General features: G+C 40.2%; 1 protein-coding gene across 2 annotated transcripts in view; it reads left to right on the top strand.

Annotated features, from left to right (window-relative positions):
• The first annotated feature begins 759 nt into the window (after positions 1 to 759).
• slc8a2a (solute carrier family 8 member 2a) overlaps positions 760 to 20,047 on the top strand; it is a 35,112-nt gene continuing 15,824 nt past the window's right edge. For both annotated transcript variants that reach the window (XM_084941518.1, XM_084941517.1), the window contains exons 1-5: positions 760 to 1,194; positions 14,461 to 14,871; positions 16,264 to 16,401; positions 16,574 to 16,801; positions 19,032 to 19,310. In XM_084941518.1, the coding sequence (XP_084797644.1) occupies positions 14,530 to 14,871; positions 16,264 to 16,401; positions 16,574 to 16,801; positions 19,032 to 19,310 (987 nt within the window). In that variant the 5' untranslated portion in view covers positions 760 to 1,194; positions 14,461 to 14,529. The remainder of the gene's footprint in view (positions 1,195 to 14,460; positions 14,872 to 16,263; positions 16,402 to 16,573; positions 16,802 to 19,031; positions 19,311 to 20,047) is intronic.

Raw genomic sequence — 20,047 nt, 5'->3', positions numbered from 1 at the left:
ACAATGTTTTAATATTGTCATCCATCAGTTTTTTTTAACCACTTATCTCCTTACAGCCCGGGCAGGTCTTCAAGGATAAGGACAAACATAGTCCAACATTTTCTAAAAATCTGTTATTCATTCATTCATTCATTCATTCATTCATGATAAAGGCAGTATATTTAAGATTCATTAGTTATTTCTCAAGAGTAAATTATTAGTATGTTGTACCATATGCCACATCATAAATATCTGTTCCACATAACACCTATCACTGAAGATATAACATTACCTTTGTGATCAGACTGTCATATTAGAAGTAATGCAAAGGTTAAGTACAAATAAACTCATTTATATTTAAATGGTTACATTTGCTTTGTATAATGGTTACATAACAACAAAGCATCCAGAATGGTGACCATACTGTTCTCTTAGTAGCCTTTTGTTTTCTTTCCAGTGGTGCTTTCTGATTAGAAGTGATGACGGATATACTTGGATTTTTACTACAAAGAGCTCTGTGCATGATTTTATATGAAAAATATTAACAGTGGCCTTTTTAGAACAAACAAATATACATTAATAACAATTAACTAGAACGCTTTTCAGACCAGAGTAAGACTTTATTCTGCCTGAAACTCCTAACAAGAGCTTACAATGTCATTAGTTCTTGCCACACAATTCTAATAAGCTGTATTTCAGCACATGAGCAGATTCTACCCACAAATATAAATATTAGAAGGACAAAAAGTGGGTTTTTAAAAAATTCTGGGGAGGAAGCAAGCCTTCAGGAGAGCACGGTAACATCAACGTCTCATTTGTGCATTTTAATCTGCTTAAGCTGCGTTCAGGCGCTCTCAAAAATTATTACATAAAAAACGACGTTAACCAGATTTATGTGGCGGGAACAAAGTCTCTTTGACGTTTGAGGTCGTGATTAATATATATTATTTCCAGTCTCAGAAACCTTTGCTCTTGATCCACTTTAAAAGCGTACAGTCCAAAACACGATCTCGGGAGGAGACCCTGAAGGCAGCACGTCACGAGCCGCGTGGGCTCGCAGCATCACCACCTCTGTTAGCCACAATGTGAGTTAACGAGAAAGTTCACTTTGAGAGTTCAGCCTGCTGTCGACGCGGGGAAAGTTTAACCAGGACGCGTTTCTAGACTTTCTGAAGCAATGGCAGCCTGTGGTGGAGAAGTCCCATAAAGCATAAGGTAAGACACGAAGGGAAGGGATGGCCAGCGAACAGGTGCGGCGGACAAACAGCGGTTGTGGCGGGCTGCTAGAGGCTACGCCCTCGCGATCCATGTACAGTTTTGATAGCTAACATTAAATAGGGCCGGGGTCACTACGCTGTTACAAACCTAATGATTTTAGTGGTTAAGCTGTCAGTCACACCAGTGAATTATTTATCTATGTAATTATTTTCTATTATAGAAAAAAAGTGAGGTTAAAAGTTGACCGGGATTTTTAAAATTTAAAAGCAATCTTGAGTCAAAAAGGAATGGGTTCGGGAAGGAAATAGTAAGCGGTGTGTGGCCAGTAAAAACAGGAATATAAACATTATATAATGAAGACAAGTACCTCTAGTCCGTATTTATTAAGCCCATAATCTTTACCGTATATTTGCGTTATATAGTACAACTGGAAAAACATCTAGATGGATCATCACTGGCAGCTGCAAGTAAATGTTTGATGAGTGCTTGAAAACGAAATCTAATCTGCTACAGCTCCACCACATGTGTGCATTATAATTCATACCAGAACCTACTTACTCTCCTTTACTGTCCCATGAGTCCAGGATGCTCAGAGAATGTGTGTTTGTGTTTAGAGGTTTTATATGTTTTATATGTTTTATTCAGAAAGATCGCCCAGCTTCGTCCCTGACATTTAATTCTGATAAGGGCTGGACTTCAGAGCTGACATTTAACTGACAGATAAACACTGTTCATTTAGCAGATTGGCTTCACACAGTATCCCCACTCACTCATCTCTTGTGTCCGCCACAGCCCTGGCTGGCCATCGGTGTGTTAAGAGTTGCTGATGTGTGAGACAGGAGGCGCTGACTGCAGATACATCCCCAGTGCTGGTTCATTATATTTGCTTAGAGAGATTATATCAGTTATATCACTTTTCAGATGAGGATCCAAAAAAGCACTATGATTATTCATTTTCTCTTTGTAGTTTTTTGTTTTTTGGCATACACTTATCTCTTCTGTTGTAATAACTATACAGCTTAAATCCACTCCAATCAACTAGGAATGCAAAAAAGTTTGATGTTACACTTTGGGTGTATTTGAAACAATTAAATATTATGATGCAATGTCACATTTAAAGAGTCTTTGTAATGAGGAATTCAATATTAGGGATGATTATTTATTTGAGGCATGCTGACATATAGATATTGAATATCAGTACCATGACATATATCAGTGCTAGTGGCTAATGTCAATCTGTTGTTGCTTTGTCTTTCTGTCTGAACATTCAAAAATAGTGTGACGATGAGCCGAGTGACCCTGTTATGAGAACAGACAACCAAAAATATCCTCATCAGCATCAACTATTGTCGAAATTTTTATTTTATATTAGCCTCACAGTTAGAGCGTTGACGACTACCCACCTCAGCACTCGGCATCCCTGCTCTGTAACTTTACATGGCCTGCCACTTTGTGACAGAGTTGCTATGGTAAGAGTTGATTATGAATGCATATGAAGTAAGACATTTATTTAACAGACCTGTTGCAACTGTGGCACCCTGTTACAGTGCCATGTTCAAATTCAGTGAACTCTATGTATCTATGAAGCGCCTTGAGGCGACTTTTGTTGTGATTTGGCGCTATATAAATAAAATTGAATTGAATTGAATTGAATTGAATTATAGACCTGTTCATTCACAAGTGTTTATTCAAGCAGATTGCACAATTAGGTGCTTGAGTCCATACACATGTGTGATGAGAAACACCTGGATTAAAAGTGGTATGATCTCATGCTTTTTCATTCTTTGTCAGTTCTATATTTTTTAAACAATTGTTTTAGTTACAGCCCAGTTTTCATGTTGTTTGCAGACAGACCGTTGCTGTCTTGCTTATGTGTGATATCTAAGCACAGGGAAGACAATATGTGTTGGGGGTTCAGGAGGTAAATCTAAGTAGTCTACCACTAAAGCTCACTGACACTTATCCTGAAATGCAAGCTCCTTCCCACAGACTCACACGTATGTGAGCGCTCAAGTAAACCAATGCGGCAGCATTAGGTGCAGTCACCCATATGTGCACCATTCGTGAGTGCCAAGGGACAATGGGCTATACTACACCTTACATTTCTCTCATATTTCACATGCGATTCCCCTGCATGTTAATCTCCAGGATTAAGGAAAACCAGGGTCAGGGTCTTATGGATGATACTTCTTTTTGAATTAGATTGGCTTACCTTGTTTGGATATCAGTTGTTGAATAGTGCAACAGTATTAATGAGCCCAGAAAACCTCTGTCACATAAATCACAAGTGAACAATTTCTGTTTATTTTGAACTTTTTAAGCTTGCTGTGATGTATAGTATTTATCAGTTTCTCTGTGAGTTCGTGTGATTGATGGGAAAAGGAGAGTCGGTGTGTATCAGGGTCTGTTTTGTTTTCATTGACTCGCTGGTCTATTGTGTTTGCCAGCCTGCTGGCTGCCTCTGCACATTTTGTTGATCTGAACTAGGTTGTTTTCCTGAATTAACATGTTGTGACTTTTATCCTTCACACAGTGAAGGATAAAAGTCACCTTTCAAACAAAAAAATAAGTTTGTAGCTTGCTGTGTTTCCATTCCCATAATCTATGTTAGACTTCAGGCGACTGTGTGATGCCACCCAGTTAATGAACAGTACAAGTAATGTATTCACTTATACTGGGTAATAAGTAGAGATTCTCTCTTGAATGAGTTACAGCAAAGGGGGAAAAGGAGTAGAGATGGCTTACAGGGGTAAGGTGCTGACCGTCTGTATCTGAGCTGTTATTTTGCACAGCCATCAGTATGTATTTGTATATTCAGTCCACTGTTTATGTTTATGACAGTTTACTGAATATTGCATAACAGGTGTCCCTGTCTGGGTTCATACTGAAGTTGAGAGTGCTGTTCCTTCTAAGGTGACAGAGCCGCCAGTGGCTGAGCAGGCTGTCTCAGGTAATGGAAACCTCAGGAGCCGCTGTCTGCTGGCTGTCAGCCGCTTGTCTCCCGACCTCCTTTCTGTCCGCCCTCGCCTCCGGCCCCATGCTGACTTTCTCTGTCCACCTGCCTTATCTTTTTACAGTGAGGTGCATGTGGAAGTCCCAGGAAAAGCAGCTGTGTACGTTTCTCTTTTTTTTTTTTAAACACAGGCACAATGAGTCTAGAGCGAGAAACAAGAGACGGAAATGGTTTAGAGATGTCGAATGAATTGTTTATCTCAGAGTCAAACTGATTAGAGAGGAAGAGAGACGTTAAACTCTGTAACCCTTCTTTAGTCTGACAGTATGCAACTCAAGCTGCTCTGGATGTGTACACACACATATATCTATGTATATATGTATATACATAGATATATGTATATACATACATATATATGTGTGTGTGTATGTGTGTGTATATATATACATATATATATATATATTAGGGGTGCAACGATACACAAAATTCACGGTTCGGTTCGGTTCGATACTTTGGTGTCACGGTTCGATATTTTTTCGATACAAAAAAATGTTCATGCCTTTTTAATTTGTCATTTATTAAAATTATAAATATATATTTTAACTCAAAAGAACAGTTTTTAAATTTAATGTTGCTGAAACAACAAAATAATAAAAAATAAATAAATCTATCTGATCGAGAAATCACTCATCTTTGGAAAAGATAATTTATTACAGAGAAATGGCTCTTTCCAAAATAAAAGCTATACTATACGCTTCTTCTGGGCTATATTCTCAGCAGCATATTAAACATATCAGGTCCCCATAAGGAGAATCCTGTGCTAACGGCTGTCTAAATGACTCGGGTAAAGTTTGTAGCATGCGTGCTTATTGTTTTTGTCTGCTTCCACTTGTCTTTGCACTAGGATGCTGTCGGAGTAAATGTGCAGTCATATTCGTTGTGTTCCCACTAGTGCTGTCAGAGTTAATCTCGTTGAAATGACGCTAACGCCATAACGCAGCAAATCTCCGTTAACGAGTTATCGCGGATCGCCCCGTATGTGGGGCTGGACGGCGTCAACACGTTAACAAGCTAACTGCGCTAACGCACTAGTTCCCACCAATTGAGCATTGCGTGGCACATCCGACATACTGTTTTACTTTTGTCCATGACGCGCTTACCATCAGGGTCATGCTTCACATGAAAACCAAGATAGTTCCAAACGCCAGATCTGAATGAGGGTGGGGGAGGTTCAATTTTGGTTAGCGTTGAGGCAGTTGCCATGTTGCAACGAGCTTAGCTTCTGTGTTACTAGCTAGTACTAAAATTCCAAACTTTATTTGCAATCATCATGTTGAAGTAATATAGGACATTCAGTAATGTCTGTGAACTGTTTTTTTCTGCAGCTGAATAATAATAAATATAATGTGTAAGTGTAAAAGAACAAAAAAAACCTTGGATTTGGTGCTTTTTTTAATGAAAGATGAAATTTATACACACTGATTAAAAATACACATATTCTCATTTAAGTTATTCATTCAGCTGCAGGATTAAAGCTCAAAATGTCTTTCAGTTTGTCAAGACCACTTAATTTCGTCTGACTGCAGAAGATTGTTTCTTCTTGCCGACGCAAGGCTTTTGTGACAGCATTTGTTGGACCGAGCAACACACAGTAAAAGTGGGCATCCCAAAGAGCTCAGTGCAGATCTGAGACGATGACAGATTGACACAAACAGTACAAGTTATTAGAAAGTGTAGCCACATTGCCACGGTCTGAAAAAGATCCAAACTGTCGTCCTCAGCAGAGATTAAATTAGCCCAAACTGCGAGGAACCACCAAAGCCCGAGTCAGTGCCACTGTGTTGTGTAAGAGCCAAGCTCCAACTCCAAAGCTAACATGTTCAAGCTTAACTAAAGTTGGAGATTGTGCAGGGGAAGCAACACAACTTCATATAACATTATGCATTAACAGATTTAATTGATCTCTGCTATTTCTAAGTCAGATATCAGATATAGTTAAAGCACTTGTTCAGAATGCACCTTGTCCCAAATAGACAGTTTACAAAGTATGCTACATGTATAATTTTCATGATCTTGATTTCAGACAACTCAAAACTAAACTTGTGCATCATCAAAGGCAGAGCTGGTTTTGATATCGGTTCATTTTGTGCTTGAAAGTTGTCTCAAAAATTCACAAAACACAGTTTTAACCCAGTCTGTGTATCTGGCTTTCACTGCTTTCTTTCTATCATAAAAATGTCCTCAGTTCCAGTTCTGAAGTAGCACATACCACACACACACACACACACACACACACACACACACACACACACACACACACACACACACCATGGCAACTTCAAGTCTGTGTTAGAAGAAGCAAAATTATTTTACTAATAATAAATTAGAGTTACAGAGTTGAGTACATTTTACTTTGTGTTAAAGCCGCCAGTAGAAGTACATCTTTACTGACTTATCTTTCAGAAAATGCCCACAGCCCAAAATATTCTAGTGGTTCCATAAAATTTCTGTGAATGAATGCAAACCGTGTCACAGGCACTGATATATACAAAAAGATCATTAGCTCATCAAGTTACCAGTTGTAAGTTTCTTGTGTCTACAAGAAACTTTACCCTACAAAATATCTCAGTCTGGCTGGCAGTTAGTGTAGCCTGGTATATAACTGCCTGGTATATAACTGAATAACAACCATGTAGTAATGATGGCAGAGTGTTACCTGCTCCAGAGTGTCAAATGTCCATTATATAACTGAACTGAAGTATTAGGGTTTTTTTATGTTTAAGTATGTAGACATTTTTAAAAAGATGTTAAAAATATGTTTTTACAATATCAATATACTTTGTGGGCAGTTCAGATGCCCAATCAAGCACAGAGACCCTGTAAAACTGTAGAGCTGATTTCTTAAATCAGTCAGCAATCCCATTTTGAAGTACAATAAAAAGTTACCTGATGTCAGTCTGGAATGTTATGTGGCCGTCTTCTTCGGGCTGCTCTCATTAGGGGTCGGCACAGCGGATCATCTGCCTCCACCTCACCCTACTCCACCCTATGGTGGAATTTCAGTGACTAAATTTACAGGATTTAGTGAATGGGATGAAATAGAATCAGTTCCAAAATGACATTGAATGAGAAATTATTTGGACATTATGCAGTCAGTTGTAATACAGTATGGGACTGTACATGAACGGGTTAGACATGCAGTTGAGTCGTGGTTGAAAGTAGATCCCCACACTTGAGGAACTGAACAGCATGGCAGTGTGCCCGCCGTGTTGTAAACTAAACCTTGTGCTCAGCCGAGCTTGCACTGCTGCCGTCCAGATTGATGATAATTTTGACCCGGTGGACTTCTGGGGAACAAAGACAGTAAAGCAGTTGGGTTATCTTTCTCCTGCTGCGTGCACATGGACTTCTCAGAAAACATTTAATTCCTCAGCGGTACTGATTGAGCTGGTGTACTTAATTTATACACACATAATTAGAGCAAACGTGGCAGATTTTTGTAAGACACACCTGATGGTATAGACTGAACTGAAGTTTAAGTTTGTCTACATTACTCTCGTAGGCTTTCTGAAAGTTTTTATTTGGTTGTGTTCTCACTCATTTTCAGTCCTTTCGTGCAACGTTCCAAGTGGACAATAAAAGAAGAAACTGACTTAATAACATCTGCAGCAGGTGATTAATATTTGAAAGGCATGAGACACAAGAATACATCTCATCTTAAGTTGAGCTTTAGAAATGTTCTCAGTGAATATGTGGCTGTCAAAAAGGCAAATACATTTTTTAATAACAGTAAGTAGAACTTTTTGTCTAGTTTATTCTGATATGCTCACCTTTCTGCTACATTCTGCTTGTTCAGTCTGTTAAACTTGATGTGTTAAACTTATTTTCTTCAGTCCTTTACTTAGTGACTATAATAACTAAATGTGTTTGTGACATGTTTTAAACTGGCTTAAACATTTGCTGAGGGCTCTTTGGAAAATCTGATGCAGTGGAAACAAGTAGATGATTCTTTAACAAACCCCTGCCTGCTTTCCGCTGCCTCTGCCACGGTCTTTTTTAAATTTGGGATAAGATTCAAAAATTAATTGCGTAATAAAGTAAAAGGAGGTGTTTCTCTTTGATTAAATATGAAAAATGGCCTTCCAAACTGACAGATTCTAGTCAACGCCTGACACAACGCATGCATGTTAACACAGTCCAGCACTGACTGGTAAAAAATGAGATGTTTACAGTGAAATCTCCACAATATAACTGAATGCCATGTTAGTGGTTTGGCTCAGCATATCTGTGTGATTATTATTATTATTATTAGATATCTTACACTCTGGTTCATCAGCAGGCTCATAACAAAACCCCAAAGTCCTGTGTTACTCATTAAAGCAATGGTTCCCTTTGGGGGATCTTGGGAATCATATTTAATGTCTCACTGGTACTTGAGGCAAATAATAAAACTCCAAGGTCTCTTAACACCGGTCTTGTTTTGGTCTGAATATCTACTTATCCCAGTTTGCGTGATAAACTTGAAAAATATTAAAACTCCGGTGGTGTCAGTGTTTGCTTTGAAAAATCAGATGGGAATCAGATATTAAGTATGTTCAAAAATCATTTGTAACCACAGAGAACCAAAATACATTTCACACTTAAATAGTGTGAATATGGGGCGATCGTGGTTCAAGATTTGGGAGTTCGCCTTGTAATCTGAAGGTTGCCGGTTCAAGCCCCGGTTTGGACAGTCTCGGTCGTTGTGTCCTTGGGCAAGACACTTCACCCATTGCCTACTACTGGTGGTGGTCAGAGGGCCCGGTGGCGCCAGTGTCCGGCAGCCTCGCCTGTGTCAGTGCGCCCCAGGGTGGCTGTGGCTACAATGTAGCTGCCATCACCAGTGCGTGAATGGGTGGATGACTGGATGTGTAAAGCGCTTTGGGGTCCTTAGGGACTAGTAAAGCGCTATACAAATACAGGCCATTTACCATTTTACAGATAAAGTATATTTTGATGTATGTTTGTGGTATTAACTGGTTATTTGTTAGTGGTAAATTTTGCCTATTAACATTGAGAGTTATTATGATATTTTCTTGAACGGCAGGTGAGTGCGTCTGTGATTCACTGTAGATGTTGTTAGAATGCAGAGGAAATGCTTTACAAACGAGTGTAAGCTTGTGCTCTGTGTGCAATTGCAGGCCATGATTGGCTGGCTGTGAAACTGATACACGGTGTGTTATTGGTTTACCTGTGCATAGAGCTTACATCCTGGAAAATTGATCTGTGTCAATCTGCATATAGGTTAATGTTTGAGCTGTTGGGGCAACACAGTTTCTTCCTGCAGTGATGGATCGCTGATTAGGTCTGTGTGTGCGTTTCAGGTCTCTGTTTTGGAGAATATGTCAAACGGGACCAAGACAGGAAGTGTCTTTGGTTTTCTTTTTAGTTTAGGCAAGAGTGCTTAGTATTTGATATATATGTGTTATTTCTGTGATCACTGTAATCAAAGTACTTAACTTGACTGTAATAGATAATCCATTACTGAATAAGTAACATGCCCATCTGCCTCACTGTCTCTGAGTCTGACTGGTTTAGAGTCACAGCAGAAAGCAATGTCATCCACTTGGTTGTTGGCGCTAACACAGAATAGCCAGTGGTTGGGAAGACTTTGGACACCTCTGAAATGACTCCTGTAAGTCCGATTGCATTTTTTTCGTATTATTGATGCTTTAATTATTCATCTTTAACTCACCTGTATGCCCGACTGCTCCACATGTCAGAAAGAGCATCCCTTTATCTGACAATACCCCACGGCCAGGATACAGGCAGGAAATATTAAACTGTTAAAGGTGCTAACTCTTTTTTCTGCTGGCTCTCCTATCCGTGTAAGATAACCCCAGGCAATCACTTATCGGTGCTGCTGACAGATAGTGGCCGTGTCGGAGGCCGTAAGGGGAGAGGAGCTGTCATCCAGCTCACTGTTCCTGTGCGTGAAGAGGACAGAGAGACCACAGAGTTGTCAACACCCTGGGACCCCTGTACTCCAGGCATTAGAGAGGCTTGTAAGAAGAGAGTGCCACATTTTTTTTGCACTTTATGTTGTTCACTATCCTTGGTTTTTTTATAATCCTTAAAAGACAATAAAGTTCCCAGTGAACATCAGTCCTCCAGAAAAATCAGAGAGTTGACCTGAATCAGTGCCACTGCAGAGCTGCACAGCTCGAAGGGAGGAGCAGTAGTCTGCCAATTTATCTGCCTATTTACCCAGTCTCTGAAGTGGAAAGACTATGAAGCACGCACTTAATGTCTGACTCATAAATCCACTTGGCTCTTCATATGAATGATCCTTAAAGAGTAGGTGATTGAAAGGAAGAGATATCCTTCTATATTTAGGTGAATGCATTGATCAATAATGCATCCAGCTTATCCTGTACCAGCTTCTTGATTAGCTAGCACTCATTATCCACTGAGGCTTTGTTGCATGCTACCAATCATCAAAATTCACCGTTTACTATTCTGAACAAATCTGAGTTTATGTTTTAAGCATGTCTCGTCACAATGTTAAAAAGGTCATATAAAATATTGAAGTCTTTGGTTCTCACTTTTACATTTAGTGGACTTCTTAAAGGGGCTGGCATTCAGATTATTATTTTTTAAAATAATTTTTATGTGACAGTAAAATAAATATGAGTGTTTTTAGTGTTATTGTCGTCATGCTCAAACTTGCGCCAAACAGTTTTGTTCTTTGTTCTATTGTCCAAATATGATTATTGGGGAGGTTATTTTTGGTGAGCCTGTTTCCCCCACAACAACCACTGGCGTAAGGTAGCCCTCTGTCTGAGGTCGAGGTAACCGTAGCAGGCCTTGGAAAGTGAAATGCGATGCTGCAGGCCCTCAGGGCTGTGTTTTTGAATCACAACTGCATAATGAGCTGGCAGAGCTCCGGCTGCATCAAAGATGCAGCACCCCAGTATCTGTTTCAAGTCACAGTGCACAATAGTGCAGTGTCACCTGTGCAAGAGCAGTGGAGGCGTTGGGCTCAAGAGGAGCACTGAAAAAAGGCTGAAATCTTTCTCCCACCCTGCTATGACACCCTCAGACTCACTGCTTACACTAAATCTCCCTGTTACACTTTGTCTGTGTGGTGCTTGATATTGTTAATCTTCCTTTCAATCAAAAACACGTGTTGGAAATGGCCAAAATACTTGTTTTCAACTTGAGAACTCTAGAACAGCGGTCCCCAATCCCCGTGCCATGGACCGGTACCGGTCCGTGAGTCGTTTGGTACCAGTCCGTGAGAGTTGAGGCTCGGATGTGAAATTCATGGTTTTCAGGGGTTTTATCGTTAACTCTGTTTCCTTGGGTCTTTTCACGTGTTGTAGTTGTGTCTCTTATTTTGAAATAAATATTTACGCGTTACCATAGCGACCAGAGAGCATTAAGGGGCAGAGAGGAGGATGTTACTCTCAATGTTGTTGGCGCATTTCAGGAGGACGCTGCTAAAATAGTTACACAATTACACAGTGAATTTGCGTTTATTATTATACTTACAAAATACAACAGTTTTTGTCTCAGTCGTATCATTTTGTTTTGTTGTATTTATCCGTGACACCTTAAAGGCCGGTCCGTGAAAATATTGTCTGACATTAAACTGGTCTGTGGTGCAAAAAAGGTTGGGGACCGCTGCTCTAGAATACTTGACTGCAATATCATGACTCACTGATCAATCAATAAGTGAAGGTAGCACATCTTTACAGTTAGTGACATTTTTGCCTGTGTTCCTCTTTCTGGTTTAAATCAGTGAAGTTACTGAAAACCAGCAGTCTGACATTACTGGCTGCATAGAAATACATGGAAGGTAAGTGAAGAGCACATCTAATTGGTGGGATTATTGGAAAACAAACAAGCCCGGTATATGTTGTTGTCAAAAATTCTGCTTATCGTTAATGTGAATGCAGTTTAAGCATTACCTAGTGGATTAAGTGGAGAGCTAGAAATAGTTTGACTTGACCTCAACACAGAACTCAGGTTCTTGACCTTGTTTCCTGAAAAGGAGCTGGACTCTGGTCCACTCTGAAGTTGTATGTTGGGGTTTTCCTTGGTGGACTAAAGGGTTTCTTTCCTTCACCTTCAGCTTGGGGATGACATGTTAACTCTTCTTTGCATGACGCTGCAGAGGACACAGCTTTGGTGGATTCTTGCCAGAGATTTCTTCCTGTTAAAAGCAAGTTTTTTTGAGTCATTAGAACTGTGGTAGTATCTCTCAGGCACTAAGGTGAAGAGAGGAGTGGAGTCTTAATGAGTTTGTGGAACTCCCGAAGCAGCTGATGGGAACCATTAGGCCAAGTGGAGTGTGGCTCAGGCAGTGGCTGAAGTAAAAACTCAAGTCTGAGAGGAATTTGGTGAGGTTGTGGATCAAGACTTTAGGTGAACATGATTACGGCAATGAGGCAACTCAGGAAGGGTTAACAGCACTCCCTCCTTAAGCGCTTATCAGCAATGTCAATAGCATTGTTTAGCCAAATCCAATATTCCATCAGTGCTTAGTATTGTTGTGGTTTGATGTTTTGGAAGTCAGCATGGGGGAGATGGTGAATTCACTAAAGGGCTGTTTCAGGATGTCAGGAATCATCAGGAGTCTGGATGTGTTCAATTAAAATGTCCTTATCTAGTCTGATGGTGAAGACTAACATCTCTTGTGACTGCTGTTCTGTTTGTTTTATGTTTCACAATATACTGTTCTGTCATTTTTACTAATAAATGAATGGATCATTGCTGTGAACCCAGACAGCTGGTGGCTACTTAATCTCATGACCAGGGTTACCTGAATACAAATCCTCCCCACTTTTGGTGTCTGAACCACATTACACGTCCCTAATTCTAACTAGATGTTAACTAAAATATGGATATGCTTTAAACTAATGTTATGAAAGTCCAAATCTCAATCGCAATGTTGGACAAAACATCAGTGTTGAAAACTAGCCAGTTTCATTACTGATCAATTACAAATTATTTAGAGGATAGCAAGGAAACTGTTGCTAGTAGGTCAACATCGACCATATGACCTGCTATAAAGTGCTGGATTCAGATGGATAATCTTAGAAAAAGTCCAGAGTTGGATACACGCACATATCTTCAATTTTTATCCATGTAGTAAACGTCTATATTCAAAGAGCCTCTCCGCCATCATTCTGACATCTGTACCTTTTACAGAATACTTCAGTATTTTATGGGGAATAGCAAATATTGCCCAAATCTATTATAGTATGGTTATAAGTGAAAATTTCTATTTCTGACCGTTTTATCACTGCAATCTCAAAAGGTCATATATGTCCTGTTGGAAATTTGCCTTAAAATGACTGTGATGTAGTATTCACACAGAGATGCTGATGCTGTGCTGAACACTGACTGAACTCTAAACTAGTCCTTAGTTAGTCTTGCCACCAGGTCTCAGTGACTGGTGCTAGAGGTCATTTTGATATGTTGTTACACTGATTCAGTCAGCTCAGTTTACAATTAACTGCCTATAACAAGCCTTTGTGATGGCGGCTATGCTTAAAAAAAAACTAAATGAAATGGGGGAGCCTGCATTCTGACAGAGTGTGCTTGAAGACATCGCTGAAGCAGTATGAATGATGTTTTACTCTGACGGTCATCATATCGTCATCTGCTGGATATTACATAGGTTAAATATGCGGGAAGGGGAGGAGCTTTGACAGTTGATACTAAAACACGTCTAATATTTAAACTGCTCTCAAAGATCATAATAATACAAGAAATGAAGCAGCGTGTCTAGAATTTTGTGTGAAGACTGCAGAACTGTTCTTACAGCCGCATCCATGTTTTTATGTTGTTTTTATGGTAATCTGATGTAGAGCATATTTAAAATGTACTTATTTGCATGGCATTGCTGTTATAGTTTACATTAGAATTGCTTTAAATGCTGATGTTCACATTCTTGGATAGTGCATCCAGACCAGGACACTCAAGGACGAAAAGACAAACTACTTGCTCCTGATGAATGTAGTGTGTGTGTGTGTGTGTGTGTGTGTGTGTGTGTGTGTGTGTGTGTGTGTGTGTGTGTGTGTGTGTGTGTGTGTGTGTTGTTGGCTAGAAAGCACTTAGGCATGTCTGTATGAAGGTGCGTTAGTGGGTGTACGAGGCTTGTTGTCATATAAAGCGCTTCGAGTGCTCGAGCAGAATAGAAAAGCAGGGTATAAGAACCAGCCTATCATGTACCATTTAAGACATGGTGAGATATGTAAACTATCGTATACGATAAAGATTTTCTCTTTCTCAAAAAAATGTGTGCTCCTCTGCTTCACTAGGAGTTTCTTTTGACCCAGCGGTTCCCCCAGTGAACCCCACCCCCAGGCCCTTCCTGACTCAGGGATACCATGGGACCCCCTCCGGTTTACCTTTCCAGCCTCCTCTTCCTCTCGTTCCTCCTCCTGTGCCACGCCGGGACCTCCTTCAAGCCCCAGGTTGTGGAGCGAGCATCTGGCCCTGAGCTGCCGCAATCCTCTGGTAACACCTCAGGCTCTGGAAAACGGACGTGTTCTGACACTGTGGTTTGTAAACCCGGCATCCTGCTGCCGGTGTGGCTACCACTCAACCCTCCACTGGGGGAGCAGGCAGGGAGGGCAATCATCTATTTCCTCTGTCTCATGTACATGTTCCTGGGTGTGTCCATCATTGCAGACCGCTTCATGGCATCTATAGAAGTCATTACCTCGCAGGTATTATTGAACTTAAAATTGGGAATTAAAAAATGCAACCATTAAATTTTTTACTATCAGGGTTTTGTGTTTGCTCATAGTTGAAGAGTGTTTTGGCTCCTTTTTATCAGGAAAAGGCAAATTTTGTTTCCACTTTGAGCTTGCATTTTTTTAAAATATCAAAGTAAAGTGCCAGTATATGTCGCCCTAGATGAATTAACAGATATGAGAATTAGGTAATAAAGAGAAACAGTTTTAAAATATTTACTATAAATTTTCAATTTTCAATCTTCAATTTAAAAAAATAATTTTATCACATTAACTCGTTGCCAAAACAAAAGTAGTTCTAGTATCAGGCCCACTGTGTTTGAAGCATCGACTGTAAGTATAAGATGGACAAAGCCACTGTCACCTCACCCATTGCTTTTGGATTCCACTTTTGAATCACAGTCTTAACTGCCGATGAGTAGTTTGTTTTTCTGGGAGCTAAAAATGGACGCTAAAGGTAGTAATCCTGGTTAGCAAGCTGTAGACATGCTCATCAGTGCTAAATAACAGGCTAGTTTAAATTTCAGTACCAAAGCCAAAGCACAAATCTCTTGGCTGGTCTACAACTAGATAATTATTTTACAGATAATTCTATTAAATAAGTGGTGGCATACCTGTCAATCAAAGCAGCCAGACCCCTAAATTTATGCCTTACACAAAGTAAATTACCACCCTCTTCCAAAAATGTTGGATCACCATGTAAATGTAAAAGCAGAATGCCTGATTTTGCAAATCCTATAAATTCATATTTTGTTCACAGCAGAATACGGTAAACATAGGAAAAGTTTAACTCTTGTTGTTATATTTTTATATATTAAATTTTGCATGACATATTACTGTTTCATGCAAAACCAGTAGAAACGTTTTAAACTTATTAGATGACCTAGCAACAGGTCAGTAACATGATTGGGTGTAGAAAAACTATTTTAGAGAAGCAGAGTTTAAATAAAGGTTTGCCAATCTGTTAAAAAATAGAATATTATTCAACATAAAATTGTGAAGGCTTTGAATATCCATCATCTATAGTACCTAATATCATAAAAAGATTGATACATGTACACAAGGGATGGGGCCAAAAATCAGTACTGGATTCTTGTCTGTGGCAAAGCTTGTTTAAAATGGACCGTAGTAGACTCAAAACCTGTGATTAGAGTTTACATTTTACACAATGTAACAGCATTTTGAAATTAGAGAAGCAGTCCTCAGTGCAGTTATTATGAAGAGTAAAACTGTCAACAGTCAAATGAGCTGTTTTTTGTACCAGACTATAAACAAGATTTCCAACCTGATGTATTTGGGCATTTCAAATATGTCTTAACTGAAATTAAGCATTTTGGGCATTTTCCCAAACTTCTGTGACTGCAGGAGAAAGTGGTGACCGTCACCAAACCCAACGGTGAAACCACAGTCGCAACGGTACGGATCTGGAATGAGACTGTATCCAACCTCACGCTCATGGCACTGGGCTCCTCCGCACCTGAGATCCTGCTTTCTGTTATTGAGGTGCACAACTCATTACATTTGCAGCAACATATGCGTAACATATACAACAAATGCTGGAGCTGTATGTGCACTCGGAGTCTGTTTTGAATTCTAGTTGTTACGTGGCTCTTATTCGGTTCTAGTTAGCTTAACAAATGAGCTTTGATTGACTCTTTTTTTCTCACTTTAACAGGTGTGTGGCCACAACTTCCATGCTGGGGAGCTCGGCCCGGGCACCATAGTGGGCAGCGCTGCCTTCAATATGTTTGTGATAATTGGTCTGTGTGTGTGGGTGGTCCCTGACGGAGAGTCTCGTAAGATCAAACACCTCCGAGTGTTTTTCATAACGGCTTTCTGGAGTATCTTTGCCTACATTTGGCTCTACCTCATACTGGCTGTCATCTCACCTGGGATTGTAGAGGTATGTTCTGATCGTTGCATACATTTTAACTGAAAAACATATGTACTTCTGGCCACAGTGCTATTGTTAATTTTTGGAAACGCAGCCTCTGCACTAAACACACTTTAAAAATGAGTATTTCTTTAAAGTTTGTGGTTTTATGAGATTATTTTCTTGAAAAAATGTGTTGTACTCATAAATATACAGTGACTAGTGTATTATTATTTCTTTCAACAAATTGAAAACTCATTGAAAATGCCATGTTGGCCCTTCACGTGGAATACGCAGGACCAGATGAATATGGCTAGAGCAGGGGTAGGCAACTCCAGGCCTCGAGTGCCGGTGTCCTGGAGGTTTTAGATGTGTCCATGATCCATCACAGCTGATTTAAATGGCTAAATGACTCCTCAGCATTTCTTGAAGTTCTCCAGAGGCCTGGTAATGAACTAATCATTTGATTCAGGTGTGTTAACCCAGGGTGCGATCTAAAACCTGCAGGACACCGGTACTCGAGGCCTGGAGTTGCCTACCCCTGGGCTAGAGACTGCCCGTACACCATAGGCCAGGCTTGGCGTACTCCAGGCCTCGAGGGCCGGTGTCCTGCAGGTTATAGAGCCTACCCTGGGTCAACACACCTGAATCAAATGATTAGTTCATTACCAGGCCTCTTCAGAACTTCAAGACATGCTGAGGAGGTAATTCAGCCATTTAAATCAGCTGTGTTGGATCAAGGACACATCTAAAACCTGCAGGACACCGGCCTTCGAGGCCTGGGTTTGGACACCACTGCCACAGGCGGAGGAAAAGAGGACTCGTAGGGGTTTGCATTCTGTGGAGGCAAACTTGTAGTTTGTGCCAGCACTTGCGGACAGGATCATACCTATATTTTTTCATCTAAGAAGGGGTCCCCTTTATGAAAAAACATAAATGCGAGTGGAATCTCCTGAAATGAATTCAAGTCTCCAACACATTTATTCCGGATATTATCACAGTTACCTTTTGTCAGCAGATTAGACATGCGACGCTTCTGACTCCGTACAGCTGACAACGGTCCAGCTAAACAACAATAACAGCTGGTTATAAGCCAGTATTACCCCAGCTAATGATAGACTGGATTATTACAAAAAGCACACGGGTTGGTTACATTCTCATATAATACAAGAGAATTCCCTAAGTGTCCAAGTCAGCAACGGTAGATCCACTTCAAAGAAACTTCCACTAACACTGGCTAAAAGCAGCTAGCAGTGGCAAAAACAGCAGTACTTATGGACGGAAAAGTTGAGGATATCTTCAACAACTCACTGCAGTATCACTGTCGTCGGTCAGAAGTAAGCGTCATTGACTCATACGCTCACACTGGACTCTTTTTACACAGTTTTACAGCCTCCTCCAGAGGCGAGGTAAGGAGAGGTAAGAAAACAGGATTCAATCTGCAGTCTGCTGACATCTAGTGGTGAGAATTCACACCCCGCAGCTTTAAATATTAATGCATTGTTACTTTTATTTGTATGACATTAGTGCCATTTGTTTTCAAATGTTTGTTCAAATTTACTTTCTGCTAAGTCAGCCAGAGGTCAACATTGTCATCAGAAAGTAATAATCATACCAATTCTACCAAATGTGGCAATCCTAACAATCTTATGCTCTAAGCAGCAGATCTGAAAATATCTTTTTATAGCTTTCCTAGGCCCATGTGCTTCGTAGGCATCAATTAGTTTGAAAGAACCTGAAATGTCAGTAAGAGGAAACTGAAAGATCAATAATACTCATAAAAACTACATCTCTGCTTGGCAGAAGGGCAAAGCAAAGCATCACATGACTGAGCTGCAGACACAGAAGTGGTGGCTCACTGTTGCACTTTGCAATGTTCATGTATGGACAACAGATTAGCAAGAAAACAAATATTTAAATCAACACCTGAATTCTGCTGTGGAGAACAAAGGGAAACGGTGGAAAATATAAGTGGCAAGAATCTTCAAACAGATGCGGGGATCTTAAATACTGAATCTTACGTGACATTCAAAATATTACGAGCTGTATTACAAGGTTTGGTAAATCCTCACTTGGTAACCCTTTGCACACCCACAGTCTGTATTTTTAGATTTAAGTTTTTAAAAACTTGCCGCAGATGTTGTGTTTCTAAAACTCACCCAAACATCTAATTAGCTAAAAGGTATACTCATACCTTTTATTCTATTTTTAATATATCAAATGAGTAACTGATTATTTTTCATGTTGCCTGCATAATCAGGTGTGGGAGGCCATAGTGACGCTGCTGTATTTTCCGGTGTGTGTGATCTTGGCTTGGATCGCTGACCGCCGCCTACTCTTCTACAAATACATGCACAAGCGTTACCGTGCTGACAAGAGGCACGGCATCGTGGTGGAAATGGAAGGGGACCTTGCTCCCAAAGGCATTGACGTGATCGTGGACGGAAAGCTGTCAGACAGCAGTGCATGCCCTGGAAACTCCTCCACTGTTACGGTCTCTGTGCAGACAGGCAATGAACTAGACCAGAACAAAGATGAGGTAAGACTCAGGCAAACGTGTTATTGAGCCACTCAGACTGAAGGCTTTAAAAGAGCGTTTTTTTCCTCCATTAATTTCAGGTTTAACATCTGTTTTGTTTTATCTAATTAGAACTCTGCTCCCTGTAGGGGTCGGCGCAGCTGATCATCATCCTCTATCTCACCCTGTTTCTAGCACCAACCCTCAGCACGTCCCCCTTCACTACATCCATGAATCTCCTCTGTGGTCTTCCTTTTTTCCTCCTGCCTGGCAGCTACATCTTCAAAATCCTTTGTCCAATATATCCTTCTTTGCCTCTTCGGCACCTGTCCAAACCATCTCGACCTTGCTTCTAACTTTGTCTTCTAACCGCTTAGCCTGATCTGCCCCTCTGATATACAGTTATGGCCAAAAATCTCATCAATGACATGAATGTCATGATAAGTTTATTTTTCTAGTGATTTCTTTGACCTGTTCTTTATCCAGACTGGAATAATTATACAGCATATATCTTGAATGACTGAAAAACAAGCATTGGGTTGCACAAGTTTGATTTTGTTTTACTTTAATCCACTCAGGGTCAAAACTTTTCTTGTATCCACACTAATGGTTAAATGTTCCTCAACAAGTTCCACCTCAACCAGGTACTTTTGGTAGCCATCAGCAAGCAACTGCCGTAATTCTGACTGGATATTTAATCAGTTTCAAGCAAAGTCAACAAATTTTGAATAGGATTGAGGCCGGAATTTTGGGGAGGC

This window comes from Perissodus microlepis, chromosome 10 (genome assembly GCF_051167445.1).
Source record: "Perissodus microlepis isolate ML-2025 ecotype Zambia chromosome 10, ASM5116744v1, whole genome shotgun sequence".
In the NCBI taxonomy this organism is placed as follows: Eukaryota; Metazoa; Chordata; class Actinopteri; order Cichliformes; family Cichlidae; genus Perissodus; species Perissodus microlepis.
The sequence above is the reverse complement of the archived record's forward strand: the minus strand, read 5'-3'. Positions and strand labels throughout refer to the sequence as shown.